Here is a 22771-nt window from a genome sequence, read left to right as displayed (position 1 = left end):
GGGAGCTTGGAGAAAGAAAGGAAGAATGAATAGGAAGGGGGCATGAGGGAGCAGCGATGGAAATGATGACCACTTGAAGCCTTGTGGCCTTCCACCTGGTGAAACAGTAGTGGGACAATGTAACCTTCCACGAAATGCTATGGGGTGGAACAAGGAGAGCCCAACCAACCAATGACAAAACATGAAAACCACCTGATAGCCAATGACTGAAGAGGGCTGACTCAACGCCGACTCTCTTTGTGCCAATTCTTATTTATGCTTCTTTTATCCTCTTTTTAAAAGTATTGGTAACACGAGGTCGCCCAGACACAACTGTCAGTAGCAAGACCTAAAGAGTGAAGCTTCTCTGAAAAAATGGTACTTTCCACAACTGACATCATGTTTTTCCCCCACTGCAGTGAACAACGTCGGAATGCTTCCAGCGCCAAAAAACGTCCGTTACCTGGACGCGGAGGATATCGAAGAGGTTGGTCGGCAGGCGGTCAGGGGTAAAAGGGGTGGTATGAAGCAGCAGGGTGCTGGGGGCTAGCAACCTACACAAGTCCTGCTATGTTGGTGGTGACAAGCTGTTGGGGGCAATGATGGCCAGTGACCAGTAGGCCTCACACTGTCGTGGGCGGGGAGTGAGGTGTCAGAGAAGTGGCGGGGGCAATGACCTGCATGGATAGGTTTGGGGGTGAGGTATAGGTGTATGCATAGTGCGTTCCTCATTGTTAGGAGGACATTCTTGTGTTAGAAGGCTTGCTGTGCACAACCCACCCATCTCCTGTATGCTGCGGGTGTTGATCAGATTGGTCCCCTCCATGTGAGGTGGTTGTGGGTGATGTTAGACACAGATATGGAGGCCAAAGAGCTGTAAACGCTTTCAGCTGTAGGAGGTGGGCTTCATAGCACACCAGAGAGAGAATTGCGCTTTATAATGACCTCATCTTCATCCGTGTGATCGCGTCCTCAGAAGAAGGGGGTTGAGGGTTTGAAATGACTATAGGGCTAAGAGTCGGGTTAACTCATTCAATGGGTGTTCCCTACACCCCAAGCAATGATGCATGCCTACTGTGTTCTTAATTAACTAGAAAACAACCTCCTGGGAAGGTCTGCAGTTATCGTGGAACCGACTGCAGGCCCTGTCCATAAAACCATTTTATTTAAGATTATAAAAATATATTTCAACACAGGTTTCACTGAAGAATCAAAACTCTTTCCTTCCCTCCTCGAAAGGAGTTTGCAAGAAATTTGAAAGTAGTGGTAGTTGCATTATACAACTTTAAATGATGTACGCCTGACATCGAATATGATTACAGCTCACTAGACTTCTTATGTTGGATCCCTCCATAGACTATATCAAGAGAGGTCCTTCTTCTTACCTGCACAGGAGTCTCCCTGGTGGGTATCACTGTAGAACATCAGCCTACAGTATCACTCTGGCATAAATGAAAAGGATCCGCACATGACCTTTCAACCTATAGTAGTTACTCATAGACTGCGTGTAGTATCTACTGTGCACTGTAGAATGTGTACTATGTATAGCAACAACCAAATAGGGTAAGACTCTCCCTTCTCAGTCTACCTGTGTCCATCTCCCTTACACTCACGCTTGTATATTTATGGGTGGTACGCCTAATGTACAAGTCTCATCACAAGGGCAGTGGACCACACCAGACCAAGCATAGAGGCTCGCTCCGGCAGGCTCCCTAGAAGGAGGACAGGTCAAACGTTAGGAGGTTAAGGTACCTAGAGGGAGGCAGCGACAACATGAATCTTGAGAGCCTTGCGGAACTGATAGGCAGGTTTGTTTGGGAAGAATGCCCAGTTCAGGGTACATACTGCGCCACAAGCCCCTGTTGGGACAAGCTGGCCACATTGACGTACCTCTGCTCACGCGTCGATGTGATGGAGCTGTCATCTTTCCAATGTGGTGTATTGATCTAGGAAGCAATGACCATGAGTCTCAGGACTGTACTGATATCCCTTGGAGACTCAGGGTGCTCCCTCACACACAAGGGTGAAGTTCTTTATCTTTGTTTTTTTTTGCAGAAGATTCCAGATGTCATCAATTGCAACATCCTGTCGATGTACAAGGTAAGCACCCCCAGTGAGGGTTTGCCTCACGCGATCTTAGGGTGCGCGGTACTGGTCTACGTACTCAACGCACATTGAATGTCTGGGGACTTCTACCAATGGTCTATAGAAGACAGAAACCAAGGACCAGGTCTCTAGGTTAGAAATCCAACGCATAATGCTCGCAGTAACGCCTACCTGTATACCGGCCAATTGTGACCCGCCCCTCCATTGGATGATAGCGAGCCTGTGTCCCACTAAGGACTGTGTCTTCCAAAACCTAGCGTGTTATATCCATCACTTGTGCCTATGGCAGCCTCTGCACCTATAGACAGCCAATGCAGAGCCTGACCCAAGGCAGCAGCAATCAGCCCATCATACAACCATGGCAAGTGCCAGGAAGGCACTGGGCGACGCACACTAGGTAAAAAGCTTAATCGCACCTTAAAGAGTTCAAATTAAAACTATTTACCCTTGATTCTAGCTATTTACAGTGCAAAATTCTTCATGCATTTTGAAAGACTTAAAATAGCATTTTACAACCCATAAAACCACCTCCTTAAACTTGAATTTAATTCCATGAGTAATTTAAAGTTTCTGTCTTGCATAGAAAGTTTGCATACTGTCAGGCACTACAGAAGTACACAAACCTTTTCAGGGCATCATAAAGTTCTCTGATCATACAGCAGGCTCTAGAAAAGTACACAGACCTTGTAGAGACATCCTGAAGTTCACTGGATGTACAGCAGAGACTGCAGAAGTACACAGACCTTGTAGAGATGTCCTAAAGTTCACTGGTTGCACAGCAGAGACTGCAGAAGAACACAGACCTTGTAGAGATGTGCTAAAGTTCACTGGATGTACAGCAGAGACTGCAGAAGAACACAGACCTTGTAGAGATGTGCTAAAGTTCACTGGTTGCACAGCAGAGACTGCAGAAGTACACAGACCTTTTAGAGATGTCCTAAAGTTCACTGGTTGCACAGCAGAGACTGCAGAAGAACACAGACCTTGTAGAGATGTCCTAAAGTTCACTGAATGTACAGCAGAGACTGCAGAAGTACACAGACCTTGTAGAGATGTGCTAAAGTTCACTGGTTGCACAGCAGAGACTGCAGAAGAACACAGACCTTGTAGAGATGTCCTAAAGTTCACTGAATGTACAGCAGAGACTGCAGAAGTACACAGACCTTGTAGAGATGTGCTAAAGTTCACTGGTTGCACAGCAGAGACTGCAGAAGTACACAGACCTTGTAGAGACGTCCTAAAGTTCAGCACAGCAGAGACTGCAGAAGTACACAGACCTTGTAGAGATGTCCTAAAGTTCCCTGATCGTACAGCAGGCTCTAGTGAAGTACACAGACCTTGTAGAGATGTGCTAAAGTTCACTGGATGTACAGCAGAGACTGCAGAAGAACACAGACCTTGTAGAGATGTGCTAAAGTTCACTGGATGTACAGCAGAGACTGCAGAAGAACACAGACCTTGTAGAGACGTCCTAAAGTTCACTGGTTGCACAGCAGAGACTGCAGAAGTACACAGACCTAGTAGAGATGTCCTAAAGTTCACTGGATGTACAGCAGAGACTGCAGACGTACACAGACCTTGTAGAGATGTCCTAAAGTTCACTGGATGTACAGCAGAGACTGCAGAAGTACACAGACCTTGTAGAGATGTCCTAAAGTTCTCTGGATGTACAGCAGAGACTGCAGACGTACACAGACCTTGTAGAGATGTCCTAAAGTTCACTGGATGTACAGCAGAGACTGCAGAAGTACACAGACCTTGTAGAGACATCCTAAAGTTCACTGGTTGCACAGCAGAGACTGCAGACGTACACAGACCTTGTAGAGACGTCCTAAAGTTCACTGGATGTACAGCAGAGACTGCAGAAGTACACAGACCTTGTAGAGATGTCCTAAAGTTCACTGGTTGCACAGCAGAGACTGCAGAAGTACACAGACCTTTTAGAGATGTCCTAAAGTTCACTGGTTGCACAGCAGAGACTGCAGAAGAACACAGACCTTGTAGAGATGTCCTAAAGTTCACTGAATGTACAGCAGAGACTGCAGAAGTACACAGACCTTGTAGAGATGTGCTAAAGTTCACTGGTTGCACAGCAGAGACTGCAGAAGAACACAGACCTTGTAGAGATGTCCTAAAGTTCACTGAATGTACAGCAGAGACTGCAGAAGTACACAGACCTTGTAGAGATGTGCTAAAGTTCACTGGTTGCACAGCAGAGACTGCAGAAGTACACAGACCTTGTAGAGACGTCCTAAAGTTCAGCACAGCAGAGACTGCAGAAGTACACAGACCTTGTAGAGATGTCCTAAAGTTCCCTGATCGTACAGCAGGCTCTAGAGAAGTACACAGACCTTGTAGAGATGTGCTAAAGTTCACTGGATGTACAGCAGAGACTGCAGAAGAACACAGACCTTGTAGAGATGTGCTAAAGTTCACTGGATGTACAGCAGAGACTGCAGAAGAACACAGACCTTGAGGAGACGTCCTAAAGTTCACTGGTTGCACAGCAGAGACTGCAGAAGTACACAGACCTTGTAGAGATGTCCTAAAGTTCACTGGATGTACAGCAGAGACTGCAGACGTACACAGACCTTGTAGAGATGTCCTAAAGTTCACTGGATGTACAGCAGAGACTGCAGAAGTACACAGACCTTGTAGAGATGTCCTAAAGTTCTCTGGATGTACAGCAGAGACTGCAGACGTACACAGACCTTGTAGAGATGTGCTAAAGTTCACTGGATGTACAGCAGAGACTGCAGAAGTACACAGACCTTGTAGAGACATCCTAAAGTTCACTGGTTGCACAGCAGAGACTGCAGACGTACACAGACCTTGTAGCGATGTGCTAAAGTTCACTGGATGTACAGCAGAGACTGCAGAAGTACACAGACCTTGTAGAGATGTCCTAAAGTTCACTGGTTGCACAGCAGAGACTGCAGACGTACACAGACCTTGTAGAGATGTCCTAAAGTTCACTGGATGTACAGCAGAGACTGCAGAAGTACACAGACCTTGTAGAGATGTCCTAAAGTTCACTGGATGTACAGCAGAGACTGCAGAAGAACACAGACCTTGTAGAGATGTGCTAAAGTTCACTGGTTGCACAGCAGAGACTGCAGAAGTACACAGACCTTTTAGAGATGTCCTAAAGTTCACTGGTTGCACAGCAGAGACTGCAGAAGAACACAGACCTTGTAGAGATGTCCTAAAGTTCACTGAATGTACAGCAGAGACTGCAGAAGTACACAGACCTTGTAGAGATGTGCTAAAGTTCACTGGTTGCACAGCAGAGACTGCAGAAGAACACAGACCTTGTAGAGATGTCCTAAAGTTCACTGAATGTACAGCAGAGACTGCAGAAGTACACAGACCTTGTAGAGATGTGCTAAAGTTCACTGGTTGCACAGCAGAGACTGCAGAAGTACACAGACCTTGTAGAGACGTCCTAAAGTTCAGCACAGCAGAGACTGCAGAAGTACACAGACCTTGTAGAGATGTCCTAAAGTTCCCTGATCGTACAGCAGGCTCTAGTGAAGTACACAGACCTTGTAGAGATGTGCTAAAGTTCACTGGATGTACAGCAGAGACTGCAGAAGAACACAGACCTTGTAGAGATGTGCTAAAGTTCACTGGATGTACAGCAGAGACTGCAGAAGAACACAGACCTTGTAGAGACGTCCTAAAGTTCACTGGTTGCACAGCAGAGACTGCAGAAGTACACAGACCTAGTAGAGATGTCCTAAAGTTCACTGGATGTACAGCAGAGACTGCAGACGTACACAGACCTTGTAGAGATGTCCTAAAGTTCACTGGATGTACAGCAGAGACTGCAGAAGTACACAGACCTTGTAGAGATGTCCTAAAGTTCTCTGGATGTACAGCAGAGACTGCAGACGTACACAGACCTTGTAGAGATGTCCTAAAGTTCACTGGATGTACAGCAGAGACTGCAGAAGTACACAGACCTTGTAGAGACATCCTAAAGTTCACTGGTTGCACAGCAGAGACTGCAGACGTACACAGACCTTGTAGAGATGTCCTAAAGTTCACTGGATGTACAGCAGAGACTGCAGAAGTACACAGACCTTGTAGAGATGTCCTAAAGTTCACTGGTTGCACAGCAGAGACTGCAGAAGTACACAGACCTTTTAGAGATGTCCTAAAGTTCACTGGTTGCACAGCAGAGACTGCAGAAGAACACAGACCTTGTAGAGATGTCCTAAAGTTCACTGAATGTACAGCAGAGACTGCAGAAGTACACAGACCTTGTAGAGATGTGCTAAAGTTCACTGGTTGCACAGCAGAGACTGCAGAAGAACACAGACCTTGTAGAGATGTCCTAAAGTTCACTGAATGTACAGCAGAGACTGCAGAAGTACACAGACCTTGTAGAGATGTGCTAAAGTTCACTGGTTGCACAGCAGAGACTGCAGAAGTACACAGACCTTGTAGAGACGTCCTAAAGTTCAGCACAGCAGAGACTGCAGAAGTACACAGACCTTGTAGAGATGTCCTAAAGTTCCCTGATCGTACAGCAGGCTCTAGAGAAGTACACAGACCTTGTAGAGATGTGCTAAAGTTCACTGGATGTACAGCAGAGACTGCAGAAGAACACAGACCTTGTAGAGATGTGCTAAAGTTCACTGGATGTACAGCAGAGACTGCAGAAGAACACAGACCTTGAGGAGACGTCCTAAAGTTCACTGGTTGCACAGCAGAGACTGCAGAAGTACACAGACCTTGTAGAGATGTCCTAAAGTTCACTGGATGTACAGCAGAGACTGCAGACGTACACAGACCTTGTAGAGATGTCCTAAAGTTCACTGGATGTACAGCAGAGACTGCAGAAGTACACAGACCTTGTAGAGATGTCCTAAAGTTCTCTGGATGTACAGCAGAGACTGCAGACGTACACAGACCTTGTAGAGATGTGCTAAAGTTCACTGGATGTACAGCAGAGACTGCAGAAGTACACAGACCTTGTAGAGACATCCTAAAGTTCACTGGTTGCACAGCAGAGACTGCAGACGTACACAGACCTTGTAGCGATGTGCTAAAGTTCACTGGATGTACAGCAGAGACTGCAGAAGTACACAGACCTTGTAGAGATGTCCTAAAGTTCACTGGTTGCACAGCAGAGACTGCAGACGTACACAGACCTTGTAGAGATGTCCTAAAGTTCACTGGATGTACAGCAGAGACTGCAGAAGTACACAGACCTTGTAGAGATGTCCTAAAGTTCACTGGATGTACAGCAGAGACTGCAGACGTACACAGACCTTGTAGCGATGTGCTAAAGTTCACTGGATGTACAGCAGAGACTGCAGAAGTACACAGACCTTGTAGAGATGTCCTAAAGTTCACTGGATGCACAGCAGAGACTGCAGAAGTACGCCGACCTTGTAGAGATGTCCTAAAGTTCAGCACAGCAGAGACTGCAGAAGTACACAGACCTTGTAGAGATGTCCTAAAGTTCACTGGTTGTACAGCAGAGACTGCAGAAGTACACAGACCTTGTAGAGATGTCCTAAAGTTCACTGGTTGCACAGCAGAGACTGCAGAAGAACACAGACCTTGTAGAGATGTCCTAAAGTTCACTGAATGTACAGCAGAGACTGCAGACGTACACAGACCTTGTAGAGATGTCCTAAAGTTCACTGGATGTACAGCAGAGACTGCAGAAGTACACAGACCTTGTAGAGATGTCCTAAAGTTCACTGGATGTACAGCAGAGACTGCAGACGTACACAGACCTTGTAGCGATGTGCTAAAGTTCACTGGATGTACAGCAGAGACTGCAGAAGTACACAGACCTTGTAGAGATGTCCTAAAGTTCACTGGATGCACAGCAGAGACTGCAGAAGTACGCCGACCTTGTAGAGATGTCCTAAAGTTCAGCACAGCAGAGACTGCAGAAGTACACAGACCTTGTAGAGATGTCCTAAAGTTCACTGGTTGTACAGCAGAGACTGCAGAAGTACACAGACCTTGTAGAGATGTCCTAAAGTTCACTGGATGTACAGCAGAGACTGCAGAAGTGCACAGACCTTGTAGAGATGTCCTAAAGTTCACTGAATGTACAGCAGAGACTGCAGAAGTACACAGACCTTGTAGAGACGTCCTAAAGTTCAGTAGTTGCACAGCAGAGACTGCAGAAGTACACAGACCTTGTAGAGATGTGCTAAAGTTCACTGGATGTACAGCAGAGACTGCAGAAGAACACAGACCTTGTAGAGATGTGCTAAAGTTCACTGGATGTACAGCAGAGACTGCAGAAGTACACAGACCTTGTAGAGACGTCCTAAAGTTCAGTAGTTGCACAGCAGAGACTGCAGAAGTACACAGACCTTGTAGAGATGTGCTAAAGTTCACTGGATGTACAGCAGAGACTGCAGACGTACACAGACCTTGTAGAGACGTCCTAAAGTTCAGTAGTTGCACAGCAGAGACTGCAGAAGTACACAGACCTTGTAGAGATGTGCTAAAGTTCACTGGATGTACAGCAGAGACTGCAGAAGAACACAGACCTTGTAGAGATGTGCTAAAGTTCACTGGATGTACAGCAGAGACTGCAGAAGTACACAGACCTTGTAGAGACGTCCTAAAGTTCAGTAGTTGCACAGCAGAGACTGCAGAAGTACACAGACCTTGTAGAGATGTGCTAAAGTTCACTGGATGTACAGCAGAGACTGCAGACGTACACAGACCTTGTAGAGACGTGCTAAAGTTCACTGGATGTACAGCAGAGACTGCAGAAGTACACAGACCTTGTAGAGACGTCCTAAAGTTCACTGGTTGCACAGCAGAGACTGCAGAAGTACACAGACCTTGTAGAGATGTCCTAAAGTTCACTGGATGTACAGCAGAGACTGCAGAAGAACACAGACCTTGTAGAGATGTGCTAAAGTTCACTGGATGTACAGCAGAGACTGCAGAAGTACACAGACCTTGTAGAGATGTGCTAAAGTTCACTGGATGTACAGCAGAGACTGCAGACGTACACAGACCTTGTAGAGACGTGCTAAAGTTCACTGGATGTACAGCAGAGACTGCAGAAGTACACAGACCTTGTAGAGACGTCCTAAAGTTCAGTAGTTGCACAGCAGAGACTGCAGAAGTACACAGACCTTGTAGAGATGTGCTAAAGTTCACTGGATGTACAGCAGAGACTGCAGAAGAACACAGACCTTGTAGAGATGTGCTAAAGTTCACTGGATGTACAGCAGAGACTGCAGAAGTACACAGACCTTGTAGAGACGTCCTAAAGTTCAGTAGTTGCACAGCAGAGACTGCAGAAGTACACAGACCTTGTAGAGATGTGCTAAAGTTCACTGGATGTACAGCAGAGACTGCAGACGTACACAGACCTTGTAGAGACGTGCTAAAGTTCACTGGATGTACAGCAGAGACTGCAGAAGTACACAGACCTTGTAGAGACGTCCTAAAGTTCACTGGTTGCACAGCAGAGACTGCAGAAGTACACAGACCTTGTAGAGATGTGCTAAAGTTCACTGGATGTACAGCAGAGACTGCAGAAGTACACAGACCTTGTAGAGACGTCCTAAAGTTCACTGGTTGCACAGCAGAGACTGCAGAAGTACACAGACCTTGTAGAGATGTGCTAAAGTTCACTGGATGTACAGCAGAGACTGCAGACGTACACAGACCTTGTAGAGACGTGCTAAAGTTCACTGGATGTACAGCAGAGACTGCAGAAGTACACAGACCTTGTAGAGATGTCCTAAAGTCCACTGGATGTACAGCAGAGACTGCAGAAGTACACAGACCTTGTAGAGACGTCCTAAAGTCCACTGGATGTACAGCAGAGACTGCAGAAGTACACAGACTTTGTAGAGATGTCCTAAAGTCCACTGGATGTACAGCAGAGACTGCAGAAGTACACAGACCTTGTAGAGACGTCCTAAAGTCCACTGGATGTACAGCAGAGACTGCAGAAGTACACAGACCTTGTAGAGATGTCCTAAAGTCCACTGGATGTACAGCAGAGACTGCAGAAGTACACAGACCTTGTAGAGACGTCCTAAAGTCCACTGGATGTACAGCAGAGACTGCAGAAGTACACAGACCTTGTAGAGATGTCCTAAAGTTCACTGGTTGCACAGCAGAGACTGCAGAAGTACACAGACCTTGTAGAGACGTCCTAAAGTTCACTGGATGCACAGCAGAGACTGCAGAAGTACACAGACCTTGTAGAGACATCCTAAAGTTCACTGGATGCACAGCAGAGACTGCAGAAGTACACAGACCTTGTAGAGACGTCCTAAAGTTCACTGGTTGCACAGCAGAGACTGCAGAAGTACACAGACCTTGTAGAGACGTCCTAAAGTTCAGCACAGCAGAGACTGCAGAAGTACACAGACCTTGTAGAGACGTCCTAAAGTTCACTGGTTGCACAGCAGAGACTGCAGAAGTACACAGACCTTGTAGAGACGTCCTAAAGTCCACTGGATGTACAGCAGAGACTGCAGAAGTACACAGACCTTGTAGAGATGTCCTAAAGTCCACTGGATGTACAGCAGAGACTGCAGAAGTACACAGACCTTGTAGAGACGTCCTAAAGTCCACTGGATGTACAGCAGAGACTGTCTTAGTCCCCAGACCCTATTGCTCACTCATCATCCACCTTGGCAGGTCAGTTAGTACAGTAGTGCACAGACTGTTGGGACGTCATATAGATCACTCATCATCGGCCTGGCCAGGTCAGTCACTACAGAAGTATGTCGGGCATCCTAAAGTTCAGTCACTGCAGACGCTCATAAGCCTTGTTGAGATACCCGAGAGTTCACTCGCCATACTTCAGTCACTGCAGACACTCATAAGCCTTGTTGAGATACCCGAGAGTTCACTCGCCATACAGCAGGCACGACAGAAGTACGAGAAGTTTATTAAGACATCCTGAATTTGCGCATCATCCACCCAGGCAGATCAGGCACTCACTATACTAGCGCACAGACTTTGCTATCAACATTGTAGGTATGCGTTCAAACACCCCAGCAGTAAAGTGCAGTTGGATATGAAGCCACGAAGAGCTGTAGGCTAAGAATGAGACACCTCGCAGCAATGAGCTTTGTTGACATGTGGAAAGTCTTGTGCCGTGCTTTCACCACTAACCCATGTGCATGGTGGCAGCACTCTTTTTACAAGTACCTGTCACTGGACTTTGCAATGAATCTTTAAAGTTTGCGGTGTGTGGCAGGTGACCTCCTATCACTACTGACTTGTAAGAAAATGGGGCCTCAGGCTCGAAGGGGGTTTCACCCTTTTTGTGTCTGCGGGTAAACGTGATAGGACGTATTGGCCAAGGTTCTTATGACCACAGTTAGTGAAAGAATGAAACACTGCCAAAAGGACAAAATTATTTTAAGATTCCCAGATTTACTTCAGTATATTAAATAATTAGATCAAACCTATAACTTGCTTCTAAACCCTTGTTGCTTGCACATGAAATGCCTTGGAAAAAAAAGACAAGAGGCGTTGGCAAAACCGGAACAGTTCGTTTAATTAAACAGAGCGTCTGAAAGAACAGGTACAGGCGCAGGGTCTGAGGACTGTCTCAATTTACCTTCTTTTATAATGCTCATCGTAGGTAATAAAGAATTTCCTGTGATCCTTGTATGGTGAGGAACGTAAGTTTCTGCCTTTGGAGTCATAAATGAATTGTCTAATGGAAAGTACAGGTGGGCCTCAACCTTGCATTGATACAATGTGGCCAGTGGGTAACATGTCCAGATGTCCGGCATGGGGAGCACGTGACCACTACCTGTGCTGTGCCCTTATTGGCTATATGTTCCTAACTCATGCGGCATCTGACCTTATGGTGTTTTAGGAGCGTGCATTTCCCTCTGGCCATGTGTGCTTCATTTGGACTAACCTCCCATGACCACTGTAGTGTTACTGCGCCTAGCTCTGGGATTGATCTGAGGTTTCCTGTTTGTGCATTTGTCTGCCTGCTACGTGCCACCTCACCTGAGACTTATCAATCAGTGACCTCGGGCCTAGGTCTCAGAGCTTGCCTGACTACGTATTTGCGATTCAGGGTTGATGTGGAATACACAACGGGAAAATTAGTTAATAAAGATGTGATTTTGTTCTCATTAATGAATGTATCGTTTTTAACATTAGTATCAGTTTTTTCCATATTAACAATTTACACCTTTAATTCAAGCACCCAAAACTGGAGGAAACAAAAGGAAGAAAAAGAAACAATACTTTTGTACTTTTGTGACATTCCTAAACAACAAGACTCAAGCTGGATAATCTTAGACCAGTCTGTCTTGCACGACCTTAAAAATGACTCATTCTCTCTCATTTTCCTTCCTCTGAGTGGCATTCTAGTTTGTGACTGTGCAGGTGTTTATCAGTGTTTATGTGTTTACCATGATGAGGGCTGTTTGCCTTTCAGTGGGGTTTTATCATTTATTATAGGTTTAAACCCAAAACATCATAGCCTACCTATAGTTCACTCACCATCTGCCTGGATAGCTCAGACAATCGCTAGGGTAGGACGCAGACTTTGTTGAGGCATCCAGTAGTCTGCTCATTCTCATAGGCAGATCAGTCAGTCAAAAGAATAGCACACAGACTTTGTCAAGATAGCCTATAGTTCACTCATTCATGTGGGTTGGTCAGTCAGTCACTAGAGTAGCACACTGACTTTGTCAAGATAGCCTATAGTTCACTCATTCATGTGGGTTGGTCACTCAGTCACTAGAGTAGCACACAACTTTGTCAAGATAGCCTATAGTTCACTCATTCATGTGGGTTGGTCAGTCAGTCACTAGAGTAGCACACAGACTTTGTCAGGACATCCTATAGTTCACTCATTTGTGTGGGCTGGTACATCAGTCACTAGAGTAGCACACAGACTTTGTCAAGATAGCCTATAGTTCACTCATTCATCTGGGTTGGTCAGTCACTCACTAGAGTAGTACACATACTTTGTTCGAACCTCCTAAAGTTCACAGTGTACAGCAGACATATACATAGTTGCACAAATCCCCAACTTCACGGTAACATTGTTCAAGGCATTGTCCTGGCCATGACCTTGGTGTGACACATTCACAGGGATCCAGGGGGCGCTCTCGAGACGTAGGGCGAGACTTATTTCTTCTGCAGGTATGGTATTGGGGTGCAAGGCTTTTGATGGAAACACTGGAAAGGGCTGGGGTGGGGTTTACTTCATCAAGGCAGATGAGGACAGGTAGGTATGGACAACCTTCTCAAGGACACGTAGTAGTGTCATCTTGTCACCCTCCTTTTCATCACACCCTGTTATGGCCCAGAGAGTTCAACTGAACTCGCCCGACTCTGCTAAGGATGTGGTTCTGATGGTGGGCTCGGGAGCTGTCCTGGGATTCTGTGGAGCAGCCCCTGACCCCAGCATCACAACTCTCCAGGCCATTCCAGCAGTAAGCCCCCCGACACCACAGTACACTACAGCCCTCCTCTCCAGCTGACAGAACATGTGAAGCCCACAGCAGCGGCTCAAGGAAGGCCTCGGTAGGTGTCAGTGTCAAGGGGTCAGTCCAACGTTTGCTGTCGGTATGAAAAAGAGGGCAGAATTTAATACAGGAAAGGGGGACACTGGGTCTTCTCACTGGGGAACCATAAGCTGTAATGACCTCCAGGAAAATCCCCCTTCCTTCTGCCCAGACCCACACTCTATGGCAGGGGTGTTCAGCACAGATCCAGGGCTGTCAGGTCTCCTCCAAACCCTCAGGGTAACCCCCGACTCTGTAAATGAGTTCCTTGTAGACCCATGTACGTCATTACACCTCTTGTGGATCTGTTGACTATCTGGCCTGGACTTGGCCCTCCTGGGCCTACAGTGGACACCCAGGCTTACGGGAGACATGGTGTGTGTCTTCCTTCTCCAGTCCCCGAGACCCAAACTGTGAGCTTAGGACCCTCCACCCCACCCTCCTCAACGCATTACTAACCTCTCTCTCTCTCTGTCTTTCAGATGACGCAGATTGTGCTCCCCGGGATGCTGGAAAGGTAAGCCGCAGACCTGGAAAGGTGCCTAGAAGCGGAGAGGCAGGAGGAAGAGCTAGGTGAAGGGTTCAGGGTGTGCCTCATTTGTAAAAAAAAAAAAAAGAATAAGTGCCAGGGCTCTCGTCAAGAGGCCGCTGCAGCTGGCAGCACACATTGCTCCCGACATCGCTGCCAATGTTAGTACCAACACAACTACTAACCATCACACTCCTGCAAGTGTGACAATTCAGACTATCTCAGGCCCCCAAAGCTACAAGAATGTCTTGGGCGGCAGGTAATAGTCATTTTTAATGTATATTGAATTAATAATTAAATATTGTTGTTGTCATCTGTGAATTAGTCAGACAGCGCTATCTTGTGGCAGACTGTCACAAACGCCGGTGCTGACAATTAAAGTTTGGTGTTGAGCACCGGAAGCCACCACCTCAAATTAAGCAGTGGTCCGGGCTCGATGCACATCCTGGTGGCTTTAACAGCATACACAAAACGGTCTTTACACCAGAATAGGGCAGATGGATTTAGAAACAAGCAGTGAATTAGGATGAGGCACCTAGGCTCTTCTCGATCGATGACCTGTCCCATGCTAAAAATACAACATCTGTGTAGAGCCTCACACACCTGAAGAATGCAAAAACAACAGTTGATGGACAGAATGCAGAACAATGTCATACATTCACCCCAGTACAGAGATCTGGGCCTAAATCCATCGTTTTTTTGCTCACCATGCCATTCCAGTTTGAACCCAGCCGTATGCAAATCGGTCTTGACCCTGTAGCTCATGGGAACAGTCCAGTCCGAACTGCCAAGCCAGGTCCTCCCTGGACTGGAAACAAGTATCCTAGGACCGGTTTCGGGGTTTCACCCCTCTTCAGCAAGGTAAGCTTGATTCCAGTGGCATGGAGAGCACGTGACCCACGTCTGGGCATACCCGTCCCACTCGGGGTGACAAATGCAAAAACAACAGTTGATGGACAGAATGCAGAACAATGTCATACATTCACCCCAGTACAGAGATCTGGGCCTAAATCCATCGTTTTTTTGCTCACCATGCCATTCCAGTTTGAACCCAGCCGTATGCAAATCGGTCTTGACCCTGTGCCTCATGGGTACAGTCCAGCCCGAACTGCCAAGCCAGGTCCTCCCTGAACCACACAAGGTATATATATATAAAATGTATGCATTTATTACTAAACACTCTCTACTAACCACTTTATGAGATTAGAGAATAGGGCACACAATATTAATACACTAGAACAACAGTAAATAGCACAATATACAGTGGGCCCCAGGGGGAGACCAAACCATATATTAAGAAAGTGGTATAACAACCATGACTTGACTAGACACAGTGCCTAGAGCACGTACAATCGCAGGGAACCCAAGGAACCACCCAAGGTAGTGACACAGGGTTCCCATGGGGGACGCGTGCAGTGTGAGAACACAGCCGCGAGCGCCGTACAATCCTATGGGAAAGTCGCGGTTGGAATTTTAAAGCTTAAGGACACTTAGGAGAAGACTTTGAGCAAACCCTTTTAAACTTTGAAGGTTCTAAGGCCAGCACCCATGAGAGTACTGAGGTACCCGTGTTACCTGTCCCAGAGGAGCCGTAAGCATAGGGTTCAAGTGGTGTTGGAAACCCTCGTCGTTTTCAATAGCGTGATGCTGCAAAGTGCTGCTGCCGTGAAGAGGAAAAGTGTCCGGACTAATCCAAGCCTAGATCGGAGCTGAGAAGAACCTGAAAACAGAGGGGACAGAGTCTGGGTCACTTGCCAGTGACCAGGGGCTCGGCAGACGAATGCCCACTGATGTCGGGTGCTTCAGGTGAGATGGGGTGAAGCTTGAGTCTGCAGCCACGGGGACCAGGAGATGTCGACGATGACCAAAGTCAGCAGGCGAGCTGTCCCACAAAGGATGTCGAGTGCTGGGGGGTCAGTGTCCGGATTCTTCAGTAATCTTCAGAGGAATCACTGCTCGGGGTCTGGACTACAAGTAGCCCAAAGCACAGCCTCAGGGATCGCCAAAAAGCATATGCTGCTACAAATGTGCACGGTGTCCAGGGGTTCGAGTTGCACAGTCCCCACGAGGGCTGCGGGTCTCAGGTTTGCTAAGAGCACTGGTTGGCCTCAGGGAAGCTTGGGAACCCACCTCCTGTGTTGCAAAATCTTCGGAGTTCGTCAGGAGCTACGTAGATACAAACCTGTCAGATGCGTCTTTGGTGCCTGCCTTGCAGGGTAGTAACTCCTTTACTCCAAGGGAGATTCTTCGGTCATCCAACGAAGTGTAGATAGTTGAAGTACTTGGTTTCTGTAGCAGAGTTTAGTTCAGGTAAATCTAAAGTCCTGTAGCCAGGGGTTCCTACTTTATACCCAAGAAAGGGGTGGGACAAACTCTGGGGACCCACCTATGGGAGGGTCAGGACAGAGGGGTGGCTACACCCATGTCCTGTTTTTTTGTTTTTGCAGAGTTTTATATAGCGCGAATTCGACCCGAATCGAATCAGGTATCAGAGTGCTTTACATAGCACCAGTTACGTTACATGAGGACACACATTCATTTTTCTGTTAGGCACGGGGAGATTAAGTGATTTGCCCAGAATCACAGGATGTTCAGCGTCATTACCGAGACTTGAACCCAGTTGCCCAAGTCTGAGGTCGAGCGCCCTAGCCGTTAGGCCAACTCCTCTCCCTTTTGTCCAGTTTTGCACCAGAGCAGGGGCTGATAGCCACTGCAACCGGTTTGAGCTGGACTATGCACAGGGACACCAAATGTGCCCCCAGTGCAGACATCAAAGCACTCTCAGAGTGCACCCACCCAGCCCCAATACACTAAAGCCTGTCTGGGAGGTGGTCACACCTCCCTGTGACAGGAAACCTATTGTCCAGCCATCCCCTGCCGGAGTTTCGTCCAGCAGCAGGAGTGTCTGTGGCTGGCAGCATCCATTTTCTGATGCCAGTGTCTGTGAAACTGGTACCGGGTGCACCGGTGCTGTCATATTTCTCCCTCTAGTAGGGTGGAATCATACTTCCCACACCAGTTACTGGTGTGGAGGTATGATTCCAAGGTGTTTGACACCAAACACGACATGTTTCCATGCAGCCGTTTTAAAGTTAGCATTTACCGCAAGGTTATAATGCACTTAAGAGTATATGGTTGGCTGCATCACAAACAACCCTGAAATAGAGGTTCTGAAGGCTGCAGAGGGGCTCTGCTCATGCATGGGCACCCTCTCACATAAAACCTAGCACCCTGTCTTCAGGATTGATAAGGCCTGCCATAGGGGTGACTGATAGGTTTATATGTGCAGTGATTTAGAATAGATATAATGAACCTATATCTAAGTAAGGGGTGCATGCACCACCTTACACAGGCTGCAGTAGCAGACCTGTGGTGTCAGTTTGAATGGTCTCTCAGGGGTGGCATAATACATGCTCAAGCCCCTGGGAGGCCTCTGGGGTACCTATTTCCTGGGTACATGGTGTACCATATACTAGGAACTGATAAGGGTACCCCGGTATCCAATCTGGAGTGTACCTAAAGTGCATGCACAACCAATTTAGGGAGAAAGCAGATAGACTGGGGTCCTGATTAGCTTGATCCCAGTCAAACTAAGTCAAAAACCAGCAAACACAAGGTAAAAAGTGGGGGTAACCATGCAGTCAGATTCCACCTTCCTACAGTGGTGGTTGTGGTGGTATTGGTGGTGGTGGTGATATTGGTGTTGGTGGTGGTATTGGTGGTGGTTATATTAGTGGTGGTATTGGTGGTGGTATTGCTGGTGGTGGGATTGGTGGTGGTGGGATTGGTGGTGGTGGTGGTGGGATTGGTTGGGGTGGTATTGGTGGGGGTGGTGTTTGTGGTTTTGGTAGTGGTGGGATTGGTGGTGGTATTGGTGGTGGTGGTATTGGTGGTGATTGTATTGGTGGTATTAGTGGTGGTATTGTTGGTGGTATTGGCGATGGTATTAGTGGTGGTATTGGTGGTGGTATTTGTATTGGTGGTAGTATTGGTATTGGTGGTGGTGGTATTGATGGTGGTTGTATTGGTGGTATTAGTGGTGGTATTGGTGGTGGCATTGGCGATGGTATTGGTGGTGGTATTGGTGGTGGTATTTGAATTGGTGGTGGTAGTATTGGTATTGGTGGTGGTGGTATTGGTGGTGTCGGTATTGGTGGTGGTATTGGTGGTGTGTTGTATTGGTGGTATTAGTGGTGGTATTGGTGGTGGTATTGGCGGTGGTATTGGTGGTGGTATTGGTGGTGGTATTTGAATTGGTGGTGGTGGAATTGGTATTGGTGTATTTGTGGTGGTGGTATTGGTGATGATATTGGTATTGGTGGTGGTGGATTGGCAGTGGTATTGGTGGTGGTATTGGGTTTGGTGGTGGTATTGGGTGTGGTGGTGGTATTGGTGGTGGTATTGGTGGTTGTGCTGGAATTGGTGGTGGTGGTATTGGTGGTGATATTGGTGGTGGTGGTATTGGTGGTGGTGTTATTGGTGGTGATATTGGTGGTGGTATTGGTGGAGGTGGTGGTATTGGTGGTGGTATTGGTGGTGGTAATGGTGGTGGTGGTATTGGTGGTGGTGGTAGTATTGGTGGTGGTGGTGATATTGATGTGGTGGTGGTGGTGGTGTTGGTATTGGTGGTGGTGGTGGTATTGGTTGTATTGGTGATGGTGGTATTGGTGGTGTTATTGGTGGTGGTATTGATGGCGGTGTTAATAAAACAGGCTTTTGAAAACAACACATTAAAAGGCTTAGTGCATATGATTTGTAACACAGATGTGCTGTTGTCAGCTTTAGCCCATTAACACACGATTATGGGCTACCTGGAATTCACATTACTTAATTCCCTAATCATTTCTAAATCCATTTTACTTGGGAGTTTGAAACAGACACAAGATAATGCCGGGTTAGAGTGATTAAAAGCAGGTGCCCATGTTACGGGAACGGCCGTGCTGCTTAAAAAACACACAAGCGGTTTCAGCTGATGCAGCGCATGTCCAGCCTGCAGTAAGAGAAACTCAATAAAATGAATAGTGCTTCCAGACGAAATAACAGGTCCCGTGAAACAACCGAAGTAAAGGGGCCAGTCGCCATGGGAGGGTACAAATGAAGACAAGGCCGTACTAAGGAGGGACTAACAAGCCTATTAACGAATGCTAAGGCAGCATTTACGAAAGACAATGACAGAAGCCAATGAAAAATAGGGGCGGAGAGTGGGCGTGGCTTCTCTCCCATACCCTACTACAGCAGTCTCGCAGAGTGAGCAGTGTATGCGCGCTGCCACTAGGCTCGACCTAAAAATGTGATTGTGCATGTGTTCCTCCCTGGGTCTCAATACTAAGAAATACATTTGTATAGCTTAGACTGTATTAAGACACTAGTGCAGCAGGAGATTCAGACTGCATTGTAATTAGCATTGCAGGAGTGATATATATTTTGTATGAGAGTTGATAAACACACATTATTGTGTTTTTTTGCGCATCATGTGAACCCGCTTATGCACTGTACACAAATGTGTACCTTTTTATGCATCTCTACCTTTAGATACCATTGGACCAGCAAGTATTTTCTGTCTTTGCATGCCTTAGTACATACTTTTTACTTGTCGCAGACGTGACCTAGAAGCCGATATTTTGCCACACCGTAGATCACGTCTCGAGAGATACTTTTGTTCTGGGAGGTCTTGACTTGTGCACTCCCCTTCGTTTACCTTAATGAATTACAGGCTCACCGTTCATATAACGAATTGTTTTTACCGTTCATTTAGACATATGATTATATATTGGTATTGCCCTCCACCCATGACATCTTCAGATTCAAGAAGAATGGGCTGCTCTTGCTGATTGTGAGCACGTACACATTTTGGTCTGAAGCCTTGAGAAAGTCGTCCCACGACGAAACACGTGTCGGCTGTTTTTCTTCTATACCTACATGTCAATTTCATTGGAGATCAAAAGGAATGTATATTAACCATCAACATTGGTGTTTTGTTTGGAATTAAACTGATCTCTGACTAGTGTTAGTCAGTTAATACTTTGTGCTGTGCACTGTCTTTGTTGTTGTGGTTACGGTATTTGGAGAGTTTCTCTTTGTACATAGTGACGCTGTGATGGACCGTTGTTGACATTGAGCACGCCAAAGGACATTTTGTATTGTACATTTTGCAAACTAACAGAGGTGCTGGCTTTTCTCACAAAACCACTGCCATCTTCCTGTAGATTATGCCTTAGTATATGTTTATGTCAGAGTGAAAAGTTATTCACAGGACGTCACTGGGGGAGTTTTGGTAGAACAAACCCACCCTGAGGAATGCCCTGGACCTTCTGCAGCCATTAGAGCAGGGCAGAAACACGTTGGCACCACGAGGACACAGGACTATTATATCCTGTATGCCCCTCATATATTAACTCTATTTAACCATTGCCCACCCACCCCACTCATGAAGGGATACCTTGGACTCCTTCTTTGTACATCATGGGTCAGTTCAGAGAAATAGGTAATTTTTAAAAATATGACTTTCGAGTGTATGATTATCTGAAGCAAAGTACCCTAGGACTTGGATGACTCAACGTTTCCTTTAATCCTGGTTTTCCCTGGTAGGCACACAGGAGCTCAGGACACCTTGGCATATCTATGACGACTGCAGCTCCAGAGGTGACACCTCTTTCTATCTCTTCCTCACACAGGAAAAGAGGGGCCATTGTGAACATCTCCTCGGAGGCCGGATCCCACCCACACCCGCTCCATGCCATGTATTCATCCACCAAGGTAAGGGGGGGTAGTCCGGCTCTGCCCCCACCGGTCCTCGCGCCCCATCGTCGTCACCTTCTGCAGACTAGACGTGGTGGGCTCTTAATTGCAGTCACATTTAAATCAGTTGTATGTGGTGGAAACTCACCAGTCGCGCTTCTGCCAAACACAGGGGCTAATATGAACCCCAGATATCACAGGCAGTGCCGGAACCATATATCCGGACAGACAGACAGCCAGGCCAAAGCTTCTGGACAAGCCCCTCGCCTCCGACACGGCGGACCATCGTGTTATACTGGAGCGGTTGGTGTTAATGGTGGAGGCAATAAGAGGGTGTGGTTAATGGTGGGAGGAATAACAGGGTGTGTTAATGGGGGGGGAATAACGGGGTGTAGTTAATGGTAGGGGTAATAACAGGGTGTGGTTAATGGGGGCAAAACCAGACTGATTTATGGTAGGGGCAATAACAAGGTGTGGTTCAATCAAAATTCCTTTATTCGATTATTAATTATTAATCATGAAAGTACAAGCTAAAACCTCTTTCGCTATAAAAACCGCTGTAAATGTATATACACTTATGAAAAGGATAAACATGTAATCTAACATTATCTTTTAAAAACTATGATATTCAAGGAGCACCATACTTCAGTAAACAAGGGTTAGAGATGTTCAGTTTTAAGGCACATTTCATAAAAGACACCACAGCTAAAATAACCGTTGTGTCCAATAATAATGAAAAGTGCCAAAAAGCGGGTCTATATTGATAAAACCTCTGGACTTTAGAACAGAAGACAAATCTCTTTTTCGCTGGAAGTGATACGTTGGACAGAATACCAGATGCACCGGGTTGTAGGGAAGTTCTGTCACTTGGGCGTGTTACAATTGAACTGCCGTCGTATTACCCAGGCGGGAAGCGGAGACGTCACCGTATTGAGCCCGATCGAACCCTTGTCAGCAGGGAGCTCTCCCATGGATTTTAGCCAAGGTGCGATAAGGTCCAAGACCTGGATTTCTTTGCATGGTCTTCCAGGCTCTCATTATCATTTTCTCCAGGGTCCTTGATTCCCTCGTTTCCATGATTAGTCTAAAATATTTCTCCTTCATCCTCTTCCCATCCGCTTTGACGATAGACTGGGGAGCGAATGGTATCTCATGCCCCAGGTCACAGCCAAGACAATCCCGAATGACTTCCCTATTGAAAGCAGTGTGGTCTCCACACCGGACAGAGATCCGTAGAAGTGATGTGGCTACTCTGACAGCGACTTCCACTAGCCCCAAGCCCGATTCATCATGAATAACCGTGCAGGGGCTTGCGGGACCAACTCCAAGTAGTTTTTGGCAAAATCGATTCTTTTCCCTTTGTATTTTTAAACAGTTACCAAAACCCCAGATGGCTGCACCATACACAAGTACTGGCAGACATTCATCCTAAAAATCTGGCGAGAGAAACTATGGGTTTATTGCCTATTAGGACAGAAAACTTAAAAAGAGCCCCACAAACTTGATTAAAACATTGACCTCTGACAGCCATACATGGGCTCCAGTTACTATATTGGTCGAAAGTGACTCCCAAGTATGGAAAAGAACGAACCCTCGAGACTCAGCAACCCTTAATACAGACGGGCCTAACTTTGGAGGTGATCTTCCCACGGATCATTGTATGCGTTTTAGGGCTATTAGTGTCTAAATCAAGGTAATTCATAAGATTTACAAACATGTCCACCATGCTCCTTAGGCCATTGGCTGCACGGGATATTAAAACCGCATCATCTGCATACAGCAGAGACGGGACAAAAGCAGAATTTACCCTATGCATGTCCTCTCCATTTTCTATCAGAAAGTTATTCAGGCCATTGATTTATAGAAAAAGATAGGGCCAAAACATAACCCTGCCCGATACCTCTTGGGAGGTTAAAGG

At 46.6% G+C, this 22771-nt stretch overlaps 2 protein-coding genes across 2 annotated transcripts in view; one reads left to right on the top strand and one right to left on the bottom strand.

The window, feature by feature from the left end:
• Nucleotides 1–22771, top strand: part of LOC146783044 (very-long-chain 3-oxoacyl-CoA reductase-like) — a 133586-nt gene that overhangs the window by 80005 nt on the left and 30810 nt on the right. Inside the window, exons 5-8 of the mRNA XM_085638372.1 lie at nt 399–466; nt 2035–2079; nt 14069–14103; nt 20790–20871. Coding sequence (XP_085494498.1) covers nt 399–466; nt 2035–2079; nt 14069–14103; nt 20790–20871 — 230 coding nt within the window. The remainder of the gene's footprint in view (nt 1–398; nt 467–2034; nt 2080–14068; nt 14104–20789; nt 20872–22771) is intronic.
• Nucleotides 813–4901, bottom strand: LOC146783045 (uncharacterized). Its single transcript, XM_085638371.1, has 3 exons — nt 4462–4901; nt 3423–4286; nt 813–3008 (listed from the first exon to the last, which is right to left on the bottom strand). Coding segments are annotated over exons 1-3 (1137 nt in total). The 5' UTR covers nt 4463–4901; the 3' UTR covers nt 813–2736.

Source organism: Triturus cristatus, chromosome 12, assembly GCF_964204655.1.
Source record: "Triturus cristatus chromosome 12, aTriCri1.1, whole genome shotgun sequence".
Classification (NCBI taxonomy): Eukaryota; Metazoa; Chordata; class Amphibia; order Caudata; family Salamandridae; genus Triturus; species Triturus cristatus.
This window is presented reverse-complemented; position numbering and strand designations above follow the sequence as displayed.

Bases quoted from the DNA above. Each gene is read 5' to 3' on its own strand.
- LOC146783045 (XM_085638371.1), bottom strand. The intron at 3,009-3,422 runs GTCTGTGTACTT...CATCTCTAAAAG, and splicing joins CTTTAGCACATCTCTACAAG to GTCTGTGTACTTCTGCAGTC.